General features: G+C 52.4%; 1 protein-coding gene across 4 annotated transcripts in view; it reads right to left on the bottom strand.

Moving 5' to 3' along the window:
• CHD4 (chromodomain helicase DNA binding protein 4) overlaps positions 1-14,233 on the bottom strand; it is a 112,823-nt gene that overhangs the window by 40,055 nt on the left and 58,535 nt on the right. For all 4 annotated transcript variants that reach the window (XM_033924119.1, XM_033924117.1, XM_033924120.1 and 1 more), the window contains exons 19-27: positions 11,153-11,326; positions 10,780-10,921; positions 10,554-10,685; positions 10,355-10,472; positions 10,094-10,218; positions 9,653-9,887; positions 8,783-8,955; positions 8,403-8,583; positions 8,136-8,222 (exon numbers count right to left, since the gene is read on the bottom strand). In XM_033924119.1, the coding sequence (XP_033780010.1) occupies positions 8,136-8,222; positions 8,403-8,583; positions 8,783-8,955; positions 9,653-9,887; positions 10,094-10,218; positions 10,355-10,472; positions 10,554-10,685; positions 10,780-10,921; positions 11,153-11,326 (1,367 nt within the window). The remainder of the gene's footprint in view (positions 1-8,135; positions 8,223-8,402; positions 8,584-8,782; positions 8,956-9,652; positions 9,888-10,093; positions 10,219-10,354; positions 10,473-10,553; positions 10,686-10,779; positions 10,922-11,152; positions 11,327-14,233) is intronic.

The raw sequence follows: 14,233 nt of genomic DNA on the forward strand, positions 1-14,233 counted from the left end.
GTAATAAATAACATACCCAAAATGCTGTTGGAAAATGCAGAGGAGAAATTCCCGAAGGAAGAATGTCCCCACAGCTCGCCAGCTAAGCCAGCCGAGCCACAGCCGCTGTTCTTCAATTCTCCCCGGCCCTAGAAAAATACTAGAACCCGCAGCAAAAACCAAAAACTGCCCGCGCAACAGCCCCAACAACAACAACAACAGACAGGGTGGGGACCTCTACTGGTCTGGAGAAGCTAAAAGAAAGTAAATTAGCAGGTAAGAACCTAATTTCTCCTTCTTTAGCACTCTCCAGACCAGTAGAGGTTAACTTTACGAGTGGGACGTACCAAAGCAGTCCCTCTTACGGGCGGGACCCCCGAAGGGCCGAAACCAGAACACGCTCACCGAACACCGCGTCCCGACGCGCCGGAACATCTACCCGATAATGTCGAACAAAGGAATGCAAGGAGGACCAAACCGCAGCCTTACAAATATCCACTGGAGGCACGAGCGACGACTCAGCCCAAGAAGCCGCCTGACCCCGAGTGGAAGGAGCCTTGAGAAACTCCGGAACAGGCTTCTGTTTCAGAAGATAAGCGGAAGCAATCGCCTCCTTGATCCAGCGCGCAATAATAGCCTTAGAAGCGCCAGCACCCCGACGAGGACCCGCCAGAAGGACAAAGAGATGATCGGATTTCCGGAATTCCCGAGTCCGCTGCACATAAGAGCGGAAAACCCGACCGACATCCAACTTGCGCAGCTGCTGTTGCTCAGACGAGCCCTCCCGATTTCCCAAGACCGGGAGGACCACCGATTGATTGACCTGAAAAGAAGACACTACTTTCGGCAGAAAGGAAGGAACAGGCCGCAAGACGACCCGCTCCCTAGAAAACTCCAAGAAGGGAGCCCTACAAGAGAACGCCTGCAGCTCAGAAACACGTCTAGCAGACGTAATGGCCACCAAAAAGACCGCCGTCAAAGTAAGGTCCTTCAAAGAACAGCCATCCAAAGGCTCAAAAGGCGGACGCACCAGAACCGAGAGAACCAGATTGAGATCCCAAGAGGGAACCGAGGGCCGAATGGGAGGCCGAAGCAACTTGGCCACCCGCAAAACCCGAATCACATCAGGATGGGCCGACAAACGCTGACCTGACACCAACCCTCGAAAAGCCGACAGGGCCGCAAGATGCACCCGGAGAGAAGACCAAGCCAGGCCTCTATCCAGGCCATTCTGCAAGAATTCTAGAATGTGAGGCAGGGAAGCGCGAAAAGAGACCACTCCCCGCGCTCGGCACCATCCCTCAAAGAGACGCCAAACCCGCACATAAGCCCGAGAGGTAGAAAGCCTACGGGACCCCAAGAGTGTAGAAATTACCTTGCCTGAATAACCCTTCCTGCTCAGGCGACCCCTTTCAAGAGCCACGCCATAAGACAGAAGGGAGACGGGTCGAACATGGGACCCTGCGTCAGAAGGTCGTCCAAGAGAGGCAGAGGAAGAGGATCCGCCACCAGATGCCTCACCAAATCCGCATACCACGGACGCCGAGGCCAATCCGGAGCCACCAGAACCACCAGTTCCGGATGGCGAACAATGCGAAGAAGTACTCTGCCCACCAGCGGCCAAGGAGGGAACACATACAGGAGCCCCTCCATTGGCCACGGCTGGACCAGAGCATCCAGACCCTCGGCCAGACTGTCCCTGCGCCGACTGAAGAAGCGGGGCACTTTGGCGTTGCCACTCGTGGCCATCAGGTCCATCAGGGGCTGCCCCCAAGCCTGCACTATCAACCAAAACGCTCCGGCGCCGAGAAACCACTCTCCTGGATCCAGGAAGTGACGACTGAGGAAGTCTGCCTGAACATTTTCTACCCCGGCTATATGAGAAGCCGAGAGGTCCATAAGATGGGACTCCGCCCAAACCATGAGCCGAGCCGCCTCCTGCGCCACAGGAGTGCTCTTGGTGCCCCCCTGACGATTGACATAAGCCACCGCCGTGGCATTGTCCGACAGGACTCTGACCGACTTGCCCAGCAAAAGGGAGTGGAAAGCTAACAGCGCCAGCCTGACCGCTCTGGTCTCCAACACGTTGATCGACCAGGAGGCCTCCTCCGCGGACCAGGTGCCCCGAGCTGAGTGGCCCATAAACTGAGCCCCCCAACCGAGGAGACTCGCATCCGTAAGGAGCACCGTCCACTGCGGGAGATCCAGACCCACCCCCTGAACCAGGTGGGGGGTCCGGAGCCACCAGCGCAGACTGCAGCGCGCCAAGCCTCGCAGGGGAACCGGAACATCCAAATCTCGCCTCCGGGGAGACCACCTCCGGAGCAGAGCATACTGAAGAGGACGCATGTGGGCCCGCGCCCACCTCACCACGTCCAGGGACGCCGCCATTGACCCCAGGACTTGGAGGAAATCCTGCGCCCGAGGACCCCGGGACGCCAAAAGCAGGCGAATCTGAGATTGCAATTTGCTCACCCGGGCCTCTGGAAGGAAGACCTTCCCCAAGGAGGTGTCGAACATAACCCCAAGGCACTCTAGACGCTGAGCCGGGACCAACCGACTCTTGGAAAGGTTGACCACCCAGCCCAGCGACCGGAGAAACTCCACCACCCGAGCCGTAACCCGGGAGCTCTCCTGCAACGACTTTGCCCGAATCAACCAGTCGTCCAGGTAGGGGTGAACCAGGATGCCCACCGACCGCAAGGCTGCCGCGACGACCACCATTACCTTGGTGAACGTCCGAGGAGCCGTGGCCAGACCAAAGGGAAGCGCACAGAACTGAAAGTGCCGCCCCAAGATCGCAAAGCGAAGGAAGCGCTGATGAGAGGCCCGAATTGGAACCTGCAAGTAGGCCTCCGTCAGCTCGAGAGACGTAAGAAACTCCCCCGGCTGAACCGCCAGAATGACCGACCGCAGCGTTTCCATGCGGAAAGACGGAATCTTGAGAGCTCTGCTGACCCCTTTCAAATCCAGGATGGGCCGAAAGGTCCCCTCCTTTATGGCCACCACAAAGGGTCTGACGAAAAGCCTGCGTCTTCCATGGAGTCTGACATGGAGAAGCGAGAAAAAGGTCCGGCAGAGAGCGGGTGAACTCCAGAGCGTAACCGTCCCGCACCACCTCAAGGACCCACTGATCGGACGTGATCTCGGCCCATTTGGGGAAAAATTTGCGCAGCCGGGCCCCCCACCGGAACCAAAGGGGGCGCCGGCAAGGAGTCATTGCGCAGGACGGGAAGCGGGGGAACCGGCGGAGGGATTCCCTGCCCCCCGACGGGCCCCCCGAAAGGGCTGCATGCGCTGGAAGAACTGACCCCGGGAAAACCCCGGAGACTGGAAAGAAGCAGCCCCACGCCCAGGGCGATACTTGCGAAATTCCCGCAAACGCCCCCGGGCCGCACCCCCCCGAGACGCCGGGCGGGCACGGTCCTCCGGCAGACGGGGAACTTTCGAGTCCGACAGAGTCTGAATCAACTTATCCAAGTCCTCTCCAAATAAAAACGACCCCCGAAAGGGAAATTTAGTAAGCTTAGCTTTGGACGCAGCATCCGCCGCCCAAGCGCGCAGCCACAACACACGCCTTGCGGCCACGCCAAAAGCCATAGACTTAGCCGAGATCCGCACCAAGTCATAGAGAGCATCTGAGAGGAATGAGGCCGCCATCTCAATCTTCGCTACCTCCTGATCCACCAGAGACCAGTCGTCAGACTCTCGATCCAAGACCCGCTCCGCCCACCGAAACACGGCGCGAGCGACCAGTCCCCCACAAATAGCCGCCTGGACCCCAAAGGCAGAGACCTGAAAATTTTGCTTAAGGATGTTCTCCAATTTGCGCTCCTCAGAGTCCCGCAAGGCAGAACCGCCCTCAACAGGCACGGTATGCCGCTTGGAAATTGCCGAGACCACCGCATCCACGACTGGCGAAGCTAACGTAGCCCGATCCCCTTCAGGAATGGGATACAGGCGAGCCATGCTGCGCGCCAGCCGAAACGGCGTCTCCGGCGTTTTCCACTGCTCCAGAATAATATCCCGAATATCCTGATGCATAGGAAAAGAGCGGGAAACGGAACGGATCCCCCGTAACAGGGGGTCCCCCACACGCGGAGTCCCCGGCGGCGCGTCCTCAAAACGCCAAACCGAAGAAACCTGCTGAATAAGGTCAGGCAGCTCATCTTTCTGAAAAAGGCGCACAACGGACGCCTCGTCACTGGAGAACGGGAAATCCGACAACCCGCCGCCAGCTTCCGTCCCCTCCAGAGGGACCTGGAATTCCTCCGAAGGGTCCAGGTCCTCCTCCAGACCGACACGTTCCTCCGACCACAAATTATCGTCCCACGACACCCGCGGACGCTTGGACAAGGGAGGCGGCGGAGGGGACGTCACGTCAGACGAGAGAGGCAAAGCCGCAGGGAGCGCGGAGGAAACCCCACCCCCCGAAACCCCCTGGGCGCAACCGGGACCCCCAGCCGCCTGAAAATAGGCTCTGCATAAAGAAAAGAAAAATTCAGGGGAAAACCCCCCGAGGGTCCCAAGGGACTCCCTGCCACAGCAGGGGACCCAGCAGAACCTTGCCCCTGCATAGTCAAAACAGGGGGAAGGTCACCTGAGGTGGAAGACAAAATGGAGGGGCCAGACAGAGAAGATGGCGGTTTTCCCGCCAAAAAAGCTCCCTCCATAGCCTGAAGCGGCTGAGAAACCTGAATAGTCTCAGCCGCTAAAGCAGGCAAGCCGGCATCAGCTGTCAAAAAATCAGCTGAGAGGGAATCCTCTAAAACCCGACCGTCGGCGGCTCGGGGATTCCCTCCGTGGGCGGACGGAGAAGACCGGGCTTCCCCACCGTTCCCTGCCGACTCGCGAGGCACCATCGGCGGGGAGCTCTGGGCGCCTGCAGCCGCTGCCGACGGAGCTCCACCACCTCACCGACCCAAACCGCCGAGTTCAGGCCGGCCGCGAGTGCCTCGCGGCTGGACTAAATTTGTGTCCTACTCCCCCGGAGAAGGGCACAATTGCTCCATACGCGACCTAGCTAGAAAAAAGTGCCGGTTACATGAAAAAATACAGTAAAATACAGTTTTCTTAAAGGGAAACAACCCTTCAGACCAGCACTACCTCAGGATTTTTTTTTTTTTTACAGAACAGACTCCACAGGCTCTCGAAGCAATATGCCTTGCTTGATTTAGGGGGCAAGGCTTACTGCTGAGGCTCCTCTAAAAAAATGTGGGGAGGTGGAGGAAGTGGGGGGAGGGACCCCGCTCGTGACCCGCCGGGTTTGACACCCCCGAGGTCGGACGAACCCCCAAACAGAGTCCGCCCAAGCTCCGTCCGGCCAAAAACAGGGACAATAAACCCCATAAACAAATTCCAACAGCCCTACCAAGGGAGATGGGTACAGATCACATCAACACCTGCTGGAGACTGAAAGAAGACTGAGGGAAATAGAGAGGAGGGGCTAGGATATACTGTCCCAAAGTTTTGTTTTCAGTCTCCACCTGCTGGTCATGATTAGATATATACCCACTCGTAAAGTTAACCTCTACTGGTCTGGAGAGTGCTAAAGAAGTCCTGCTTTGTGAGTGTCAAAATATTTTATCACTTGTATTTGTATAAACTATACTTTTATGATAATGGAACTAATTCCATATATTACTATACTAGTCTTACAGCCCGTTACATTAACGGGTGCTAGAATATATGTGTGTGTGTCTCTCTTTATTTCTTTCTCTCTCTCTCTCTCCTTAGCCGCTTGCTTTCTTTCTGTCTTTCTTTTTCCTTGGCTGTCCATCAGCACCCCTTGCCTGCTCCCCCTGTCCATTCTCCCTTCCTTTTACCTCCCCTGTGTCCACCACCACCCCTTCACAGGTCTCCATATGCAGCAGCAGCCCTTCTCCCTTTGTTTTACCTCCCCCCTGTCCAGCAGCACCTTCTTTCTCCCCCTGTCCAACATTAGGCCTCCGTTCTTTTTTCTTCACCCCCCCTGTCCATCAGAACCTCTTTCCTTCTCCCCCTGTCCAGCAGTAGGCGTCCCTTCCTTTTTCTCCCCTCTCCTCCTTCTTATCCCTATGATACACTTACCTTGCTCTGCCCGTGATCAGAGGCTCCTGACAGCCGCCCAGTTGCACCCATTGGAAAATTTCCCTCTGCGGCATCCCGCACCCCTCCTGACGCAACTCCCGCTGTCCCGCACCTGCCCCTGTGTCTTTCTTCTTGTAACATAGTAGATGACGGCAGATAAAGACCCGAATGGTCCATCCAGTCTGCCCAACCTGATTCAATTTAAATTTTTTTTTTTTCTTCTTAGCTATTTCTGGGCAAGAATCCAAAGCTTTACCCGGTACTATGCTTGGGTTCCAACTGCCGAAATCTCTGTTAAGACTTACTCCAGCCCATCCCAGCCATTGAAGCCCTCCCCTGCCCATCCTCCACCAAACGGCCATACACAAACACAGACCGTGCAAGTCTGCCCAGTAACTGGCCTAGTTCAATATTTAATATTATTTTCTAATTCTAAATCTTCTGTGTTCATCCCACGCTTCTTTGAACTCAGTCACAGTTTTACTCTCCACCACCTCTCTCGGGAGCGCATTCCAGGCATCCACTACCCTCTCCGTAAAGTAGAATTTCCTAACATTGCCCCTGAATCTACCACCCCTCAACCTCAAATTATGTCCTCTGGTTTTACCATTTTCCTTTCTCTAGAAAAGATTTTGTTCTACATTAATACCCTTTAAGTATTTGAACGTCTGAATCATATCTCCCCTGTTTCTCCTTTTCTCTAGGGTATACATATTCAGGGCTTCCAGTCTCTCCTCATACGTCTTCTGGCGCAAGCCTCCTATCATTTTCGTCGCCCTCCTCTGGACCGCCTCAAGTCTTCTTACGTCTTTCGCCAGATACGGTCTCCAAAACTGAACACAATACTCCAAGTGGGGCCTCACCAATGACCTGTATAGGAGCATCAACACCTTCTTCCTTCTACTGACTACGCCTCTCTTTATACAGCCCAGCATCCTTCTGGCAGCAGCCACTGCCTTGTCTTTCTGTATCCCTTCCTCCGTCTGTCTGTCCAAAGCAGCATTCCCTCCCCCCACACCAGTTCCCTGTGCCTGCATTAGCGTTTCCTCTACCCTCTTTCCCTTCCCACAGTCGCGACTACAAACGCGGGCCCGAGTCCTTTGTCGCCCCCCCTTCCCTTCCCGCGGGCCCGACTACACATGGCGATTTAAGCAGCGTGTCAGCACTCTTTACACGCTGCTTCGGGCCCTTCTACTGCCCTGATTTGCTCCGGACGTGCCAGAGTAAATCAGGGCAGTAGAAGGGCCCGAAGCAGCGTGTGAAGAGTGCTGACATGCTGCTTAAATCGCCAGTCGGGCCCGCGGTAAGGGAAGAGGGGGGGGGGGGAGGTGGCAAATGAGTTGGGTCCCGGACAGCGGAAAGTTGTTGGGCTCCTCGGTGGGGGCGCTGAGTGGCCGCGATTCCTCTCCTCCCCCCCCCCGGAGGAACGGAGATCGAGTTGCCGTCATTTTGAAGATCGTTCTGCCCTGCTCCTTGCCTTAGTATATTTTTAAGTTGAAAGACACGGCGGCGGCAGCTCCTCTCAAGATCCCCGACTGCATTGGACTTCCAACGCAGGTGGGGATCCTGAGAGGAGCCACTGCCTGTTCTTTCAACTTAAAAATATAGTAAGGCAAGGAGCAGGGCAGAGCGAAGAACATTGATTCCCATAAGATCATCCGCCTCGGGGGAGACAGCCGCCGTGTCCGACATCAGCCTCGGGGGAGGAGAGAGGACTTCAGGCAAGGAGCAGGGCAGATCAAAAAACAGCACGGGCCGACAGCCTCCGTGTCCGACATCTGTCTCGGGGGAGGAGAGAGAGTGTTTCGGGCGCATGCCATTCCTATCTGAGATGCTGTACATCTCACGGAAAACGGACGCACGCTATGGAACTGCGCATGCGCGGCCTAGCGTTTTATTATATTAGATGGGCCTCTTAGCTGTAAATTGGCTTGAATCTGTAATTGAAAGCTCCTTGTAAGTGAATATAATTGTAAATCCCCATACTACTATATAGGTCTCTTGGCTTCTAAATCGCCTTAAACCTCTACTGAATAAGCGTGACGTAGAAATTCAGATTAGATTAGATGGCTTCCCTTGACACTTACCTTCTGACCTCTCATCAAAATCTTCATCGCCCTCTTCTGATGCCACAGAGTAATCAGACTGGTTATCGGACTGATCATCCTGCCAATCTGAGAGAGGAGAAAGATTTGGCACATACTGTAAGACCACGGGCTGTGTAGCATCCAGTATCTAGTGGATGTTTGAGAGCTGCATGCGCTGGCTCTGGATATCTAAGAATTTGGGGTGGACTGTAGGCTGCCTTTCACCTCCAATATACCTATAACATGCAGAGGAAAGAGGACACATACCTCTATCCTCTTGAGACCCATCGTTGTAGTTGACTTGTTTGCGGATTCTTTTCCCCTTGCCCAAATTGCGAGCCAGGTCTTCTTGCTGCTGCTCATAATGATGCCTAAGAAGCTTCTCCCAATAATCAGGGTCCACACTCTCCTCCTGCTTAATGATCTCCCGCTCCACTTCCTCCTCTTCCTGTCAGATACCATAATCAGAGGAAAAAGGATGATGATCATATTAAAATTATCGTCCATTTCTCCTCCGCTTATCAGACCCACACAAAGCACAATAGAATCCGGGCCCCCACCTTACGCTCCACCTCACTTCCTCCTTCCACATCACACTGACAGAACCAAGAACACCCTCCCTCCCTATGTTTGCACTTCATACTTACCCCCATCTCTTCCTCCCGTACCACATACTGGGCAACTTTGAAAGAGCTAAGGTACTCATTCATTCCTTGAAGCTCCGTGTCCTCGGTCTCATCTTGGTTCCGGTCCAGGAGTCTATCAATCGCTTTATCATCATAGTGGATAACACTGATGTCCTCGCCTTCTTTGTTCTCACCTGCAGCAGGAGACATCATGAGTTGCATTAAGGAAATGCTGTCCACCGATGCCTCAGCCAAGGCTACATATGCACCAAAGCACTCAATAGATTCAAACATCCTCAGTTACACTATGTGCTAAACACATCAAATATACTCCCAGAATAAATGTAGGATGGAATGCTGCTACTATTTGGATTTTTGCCAGGTACTTTTTATTTATTTAATCTTCTATACCGTTTTCCCAAGAGAGCTCAGAATGGTTTACATGAATTTATTCAGGTACTCAAGCATTTTTCCCTGGCTGTTCTGGTGGGCTCACAATGGGGCAATGGAGGGATTAAGTGACTTGCCCAGGGTCACAAGGAGCAGCATGGGTTTGAACCCACAACCTCAGGGTGCTGAGGCTGTAGCTTTAACAACTGTGCCACACTCTCCCTCTAACCTGGATTGCCACTGTGAAGACAGGATACTGGCCCAGATGGACCATTGGTTTGACCCAGTATAGCTATTCTTATGTTAAACTGAGGCTGGACTGTGAGGTGTTTTTTCAGTCTCCATCTGCTTGTTGATGGGTACTTCTCACAGATTCTGGACACTAAGGAATGAACAATATAATATGCCAAGCTACTGAAACCCCAACCAACTAAATTCCTCCAAGGCAAAATACAGAGGACAAGTTACCAGGGGTCCCTTGGATCTATCCCCTTCCCTCACCTTCAGTAGCTTCATCCTTAAAGAGCTCTTCTGTACCAAACTTTAGAATATCATCTAGCTCCTGTTTAGACATGGATCCTGTCTTGGAACCAAGGCCAGGACGCACCACCAGGTGAGTCAACATCATCTTCTTCTTGGCCACCTGTGTGATGCGCTCCTCCACCGAGGCCCGGGTCACAAAACGATAAATCATCACCTTCCGATTCTGCCCAATGCGGTGTGCTCGGCTGAATGCCTGCAAGGACAAAGACAAAAGAACCGTTTTGTAATACGACCATATAATCCCCTAGGAAAAACAAGAGCAATGAGAGCTACATCACACTGACAAGTTCCTATGTTGCACAAGTACACCCACAAGAAGAGCAACCATAGCCGTGTGATATTGCTCCATTCTCAGTCTCTCACTGATTATCCATGTGACAGTGTTGGGACCCAACATACCTGGATATCATTATGAGGGTTCCAGTCAGAATCATAGATTATCACGGTGTCTGCTGTAGCTAGATTAATACCCAAACCTCCAGCTCTAGTGGAGAGCAGGAAACAGAACTGCTGAGCACCTGGAGCTGCCAAGAGCAGAAAAGGAGATGTTAAGTATCTTGGGAAATCCCAGAACAGATATTAAAAAAGGTTTTTCCTGCAAGCAACTAAAAAACGTCAGGAAATGTTCATGCCCTGTTGTCCCATGTAGCTAGAACTGACCATTGAAGCGATCAATGGCCTCCTGTCGCAGGTTTCCTGTGATCCCACCATCAATTCGTTCATATTTATAACCTTCATGTTCAAGGAAATCCTCCAGCAGATCCAGCATCTTTGTCATCTATGAAGAGAGAGGTGAGATGAATGAAGACAAGAAGGGGAGAACGGATAAGTGCTAGAGGTGTAGAGTTGATAATTATACCTGTGAGAAGATAAGTACTCTATGTCCATCCTCCTTCAGTTTTTTCAGCATCTTTTGCAACAACAATAATTTTCCAGCTCCCCGGATGAGAGCACCTCCATCATACATCCCATTCGGCATCTTTGGAGCTTCCTGCAGAAAGAAGAGGGATGGGTTACCAAAGCAACGGCCATCAAAAAGCTTTTCTTTAAAAGCAGGGGGGGTGGGGGCTATGAGGAAAGCATACCATGGCAGCGACAGGGAAGAGGTAGGGATGATTACAGCATTTCTTCAGGTCCATGACTACGTTGAGCAGAGACACCTGGTTTCCACCTCCTCGGGCATTCAGTGCTTCAAAGTTACGTGTTAAAATAAATTTATAATATTTCCTGCACAAAATACCAGCACACATGAGTTACACACAAATTAAGTACACTTTCCTCTCACCCTGACAGACAAGACTGCATCATATTACTATCCCCAGGAATTAAACAGGATTCCACATTGCCTCTACTCAAACAGACTCGAACCCCTCTCATTCTTTCCACATGCAGATTCAGGGCCTTATTCTGACTGGTCTACTTCTAAACCCCACCTGAGAATTCTTTCCATCCACATACTTTTGCATAGGGCTAAGCTCCACTCGGACAATGAGCTCTGTTTTAGATGGCATGTTCTTGAAAACATCAGCTTTCAGTCTCCGCAGCATGTGTGGCCCCAGCATGTCATGTAGTTTCTTAATCTGATCCTCTTTAGCAATGTCTGCAAATTCTTCTAGGAAACCTTCCAGATTACTGAAGGAAAAAAGAGCAAACAAGAGCAGAAACACCATTTAACGTGCCAATAAAATAAGGAGGAAGATAGTAGTTAATAAGGTGGCTCATGAGTATGGATCTCTGAAAGAAGCGAGGATAAGAGGGTGGAGGGTCATATCCATGAACTTCTCTAGATTAGGAGCGGATTAAAAGGGCAACATGTTCACACATTAACTGGATGGATAGGATGGTAAGGGAAACATTGCTACATTTCAAAATCCATTATTCTCCCCTATTAGTTTCTGATTGTAAAAAGTTGTGGAATTATTGAATAAATGGGTAGACTGAGCTGACATAATAAGAAAGGAAAAATTAGGCTTACAAGATCAAGGGCAAATCGAATAATTATCCCAGGAAAATGTCCTAATCCTCTCCCAGGACCCCAAAATAACCTAGGCTGAAAGCATAGTAACTCACCTTTCGCAGTTGTTCTCAGAAGATAGCAGGCAGATATTATCACATATGGGCGACATCGTCCACGGAACCCGGCACAGACATGACCCAAAGTGTACTGTCACTTTAAAAATTTTACACTGTCCATATTGCACGTGTGCCTCCCTGCCCAACGTTGACTTGTGAAACCTTCATATCCATCCAAAAGCTAAGAAACCAGCTAGGGAAGGTGGGCAGGTTGTGAGAATATCTGTCTGCTGTCCTCGGAGAACACCCACTACAGGTGAGTAAGGAGAAATTAGGTTCTTACCTGCTAATTTACTTTCTTTTAGCTTCTCCAGACCAGTAGAGGTTAACTTTACGATTGGGTATATATCTAATCATGACCAGCAGGTGGAGACTGAAAACAAAACTTTGGGACAGTATATCCTAGCCCCTCCTCTCTATTTCCCTCAGTCTGCCGAATAGCCAAGCAGAACCAAGAACTGGAAACAACAGAGAGAAAAAACAATACTCCGAAAGGAGTAACCAATAACATACCCAAAAAATGCTGTTGGAAAATGCAGAGGAGAAATTCCCGAAGGAAGAAGGTCCCCACAGCTCGCCAGCTAAGCCAGCCGAGCCACAGCCGCTGTTCTTCAATTCTCCCCGGCCCTAGAAAAATACTAGAACCCGCAGCAAAAACCAAAAACTGCCCGCGCAACAGCCCCAACAACAACAACAACAGACAGGGTGGGGACCTCTACTGGTCTGGAGAAGCTAAAAGAAAGTAAATTAGCAGGTAAGAACCTAATTTCTCCTTCTTTAGCACTCTCCAGACCAGTAGAGGTTAACTTTACGATTGGGACGTACCAAAGCAGTCCCTCTCACGGGCGGGACCCCCGAAGGGCCGATACCAGAACACGCTCACCGAACACCGCGTCCCGACGCGCCTGAACATCTACCCGATAATGCCGAACAAATGAATGCAAGGAGGACCAAACCGCAGCCTTACAAATATCCACCGGAGGCACGAGCGACGACTCAGCCCAAGAAGCCGCCTGACCCCTAGTGGAATGAGCCTTGAGAAACTCCGGAACCGGCTTCTGACTCAGAAGATAAGCGGAAGCGATCGTCTCCTTGATCCAGCGCGCAATAGTAGCCTTAGAAGCGCCAGCCCCCCGACGAGGACCCGCCAGAAGCACAAAGAGATGATCGGAGCTCCGAAAATCCCGGGTCCGCTGCACATAAGCATGGAGGACCCGACCGACATCCAACTTGCGCAGCTGTCGTTGCTCAGAAGAACCCTCCCGACTACCCAAGACCGGGAGGACCACCGATTGATTGACATGAAAAGGAGAAACTACCTTCGGCAGAAAGGAAGGAACAGGCCGCAAAACAACCCGCTCCTTTGAAAACTCCAGGAAGGGAGCCCTACAAGAGAAAGCCTGTAGCTCCGACACCCGTCTAGCGGAAGTAATGGCCACCAAAAAGACCGACTTCAGCGTAAGGTCCTTCAACGAACAGCCATCCAACGGCTCGAAAGGAGGGCGCACTAGAACAGAGAGAACCAGATTGAGATCCCAAGAGGGAATCGAGGGCCTTATGGGAGGCCTGAGCAACTTGGCCGCCCTAAGAAAGCGAATCACATCAGGAATGGCTGACAAACGCTGACCTGTCACCAGCCCCCGAAAAGCCGACAGGGCCGCCAGATGAACCCGAAGAGAAGACCAGGCCAGGCCCCTATCCAGGCCATCCTGCAAAAACTCTAGAATGTTAGGCAGAGAAGCGCGAAAGGAGACCACTCCCCGCGCTCGGCACCATTCCTCAAACAGACGCCAAACCCGTACATAAGCCCGAGAGGTAGAAAGCCTCCGGGACCCCAAAAGTGTAGAGATCACCTTGTCGGAATATCCCTTCTTACTCAGGCGGCCCCTTTCAAGAGCCAAGCCGTAAGACAAAAGGGAGACGGGTCGAACATGGGAATGGGACCCTGCGTCAGAAGATCGCACTCGAGAGGCAGAGGAAGAGGATCCGCCACCAGATGCCTCACCAGATCCGCATACCACGGACGACGAGGCCAATCCGGAGCCACCAAGACCACCAGCCCCGGATGGCGAACAATGCGAAGCAGTACTCTGCCTACTAATGGCCAAGGAGGGAACACATACAACAGCCCCTCCGTTGGCCACGGTTGGACCAGAGCATCCAGACCCTCGGCCAGACCGTCCCTGCGACGACTGAAGAAGCGGGGTACTTTGGCGTTGCCACTTGTAGCCATCAGATCCATCAGGGGCTGCCCCCAAGCACGCACTAGCAACTGAAACGCCTCGGCGCCGAGACACCACTCTCCCGGATCCAAGAAGTGACGACTGAGGAAGTCCGCCTGAACGTTTTCTACCCCGGCAATGTGAGAGGCCGAGAGGTCCAGAAGATGCGACTCCGCCCAAACCATGAGCCGAGCCGCCTCCTGCGCCACCAGAGTGCTCTTGGTGCCCCCCTGACGATTGACAT

The sequence above is a fragment of the Geotrypetes seraphini genome, chromosome 16 (assembly GCF_902459505.1).
Source record: "Geotrypetes seraphini chromosome 16, aGeoSer1.1, whole genome shotgun sequence".
In the NCBI taxonomy this organism is placed as follows: Eukaryota; Metazoa; Chordata; class Amphibia; order Gymnophiona; family Dermophiidae; genus Geotrypetes; species Geotrypetes seraphini.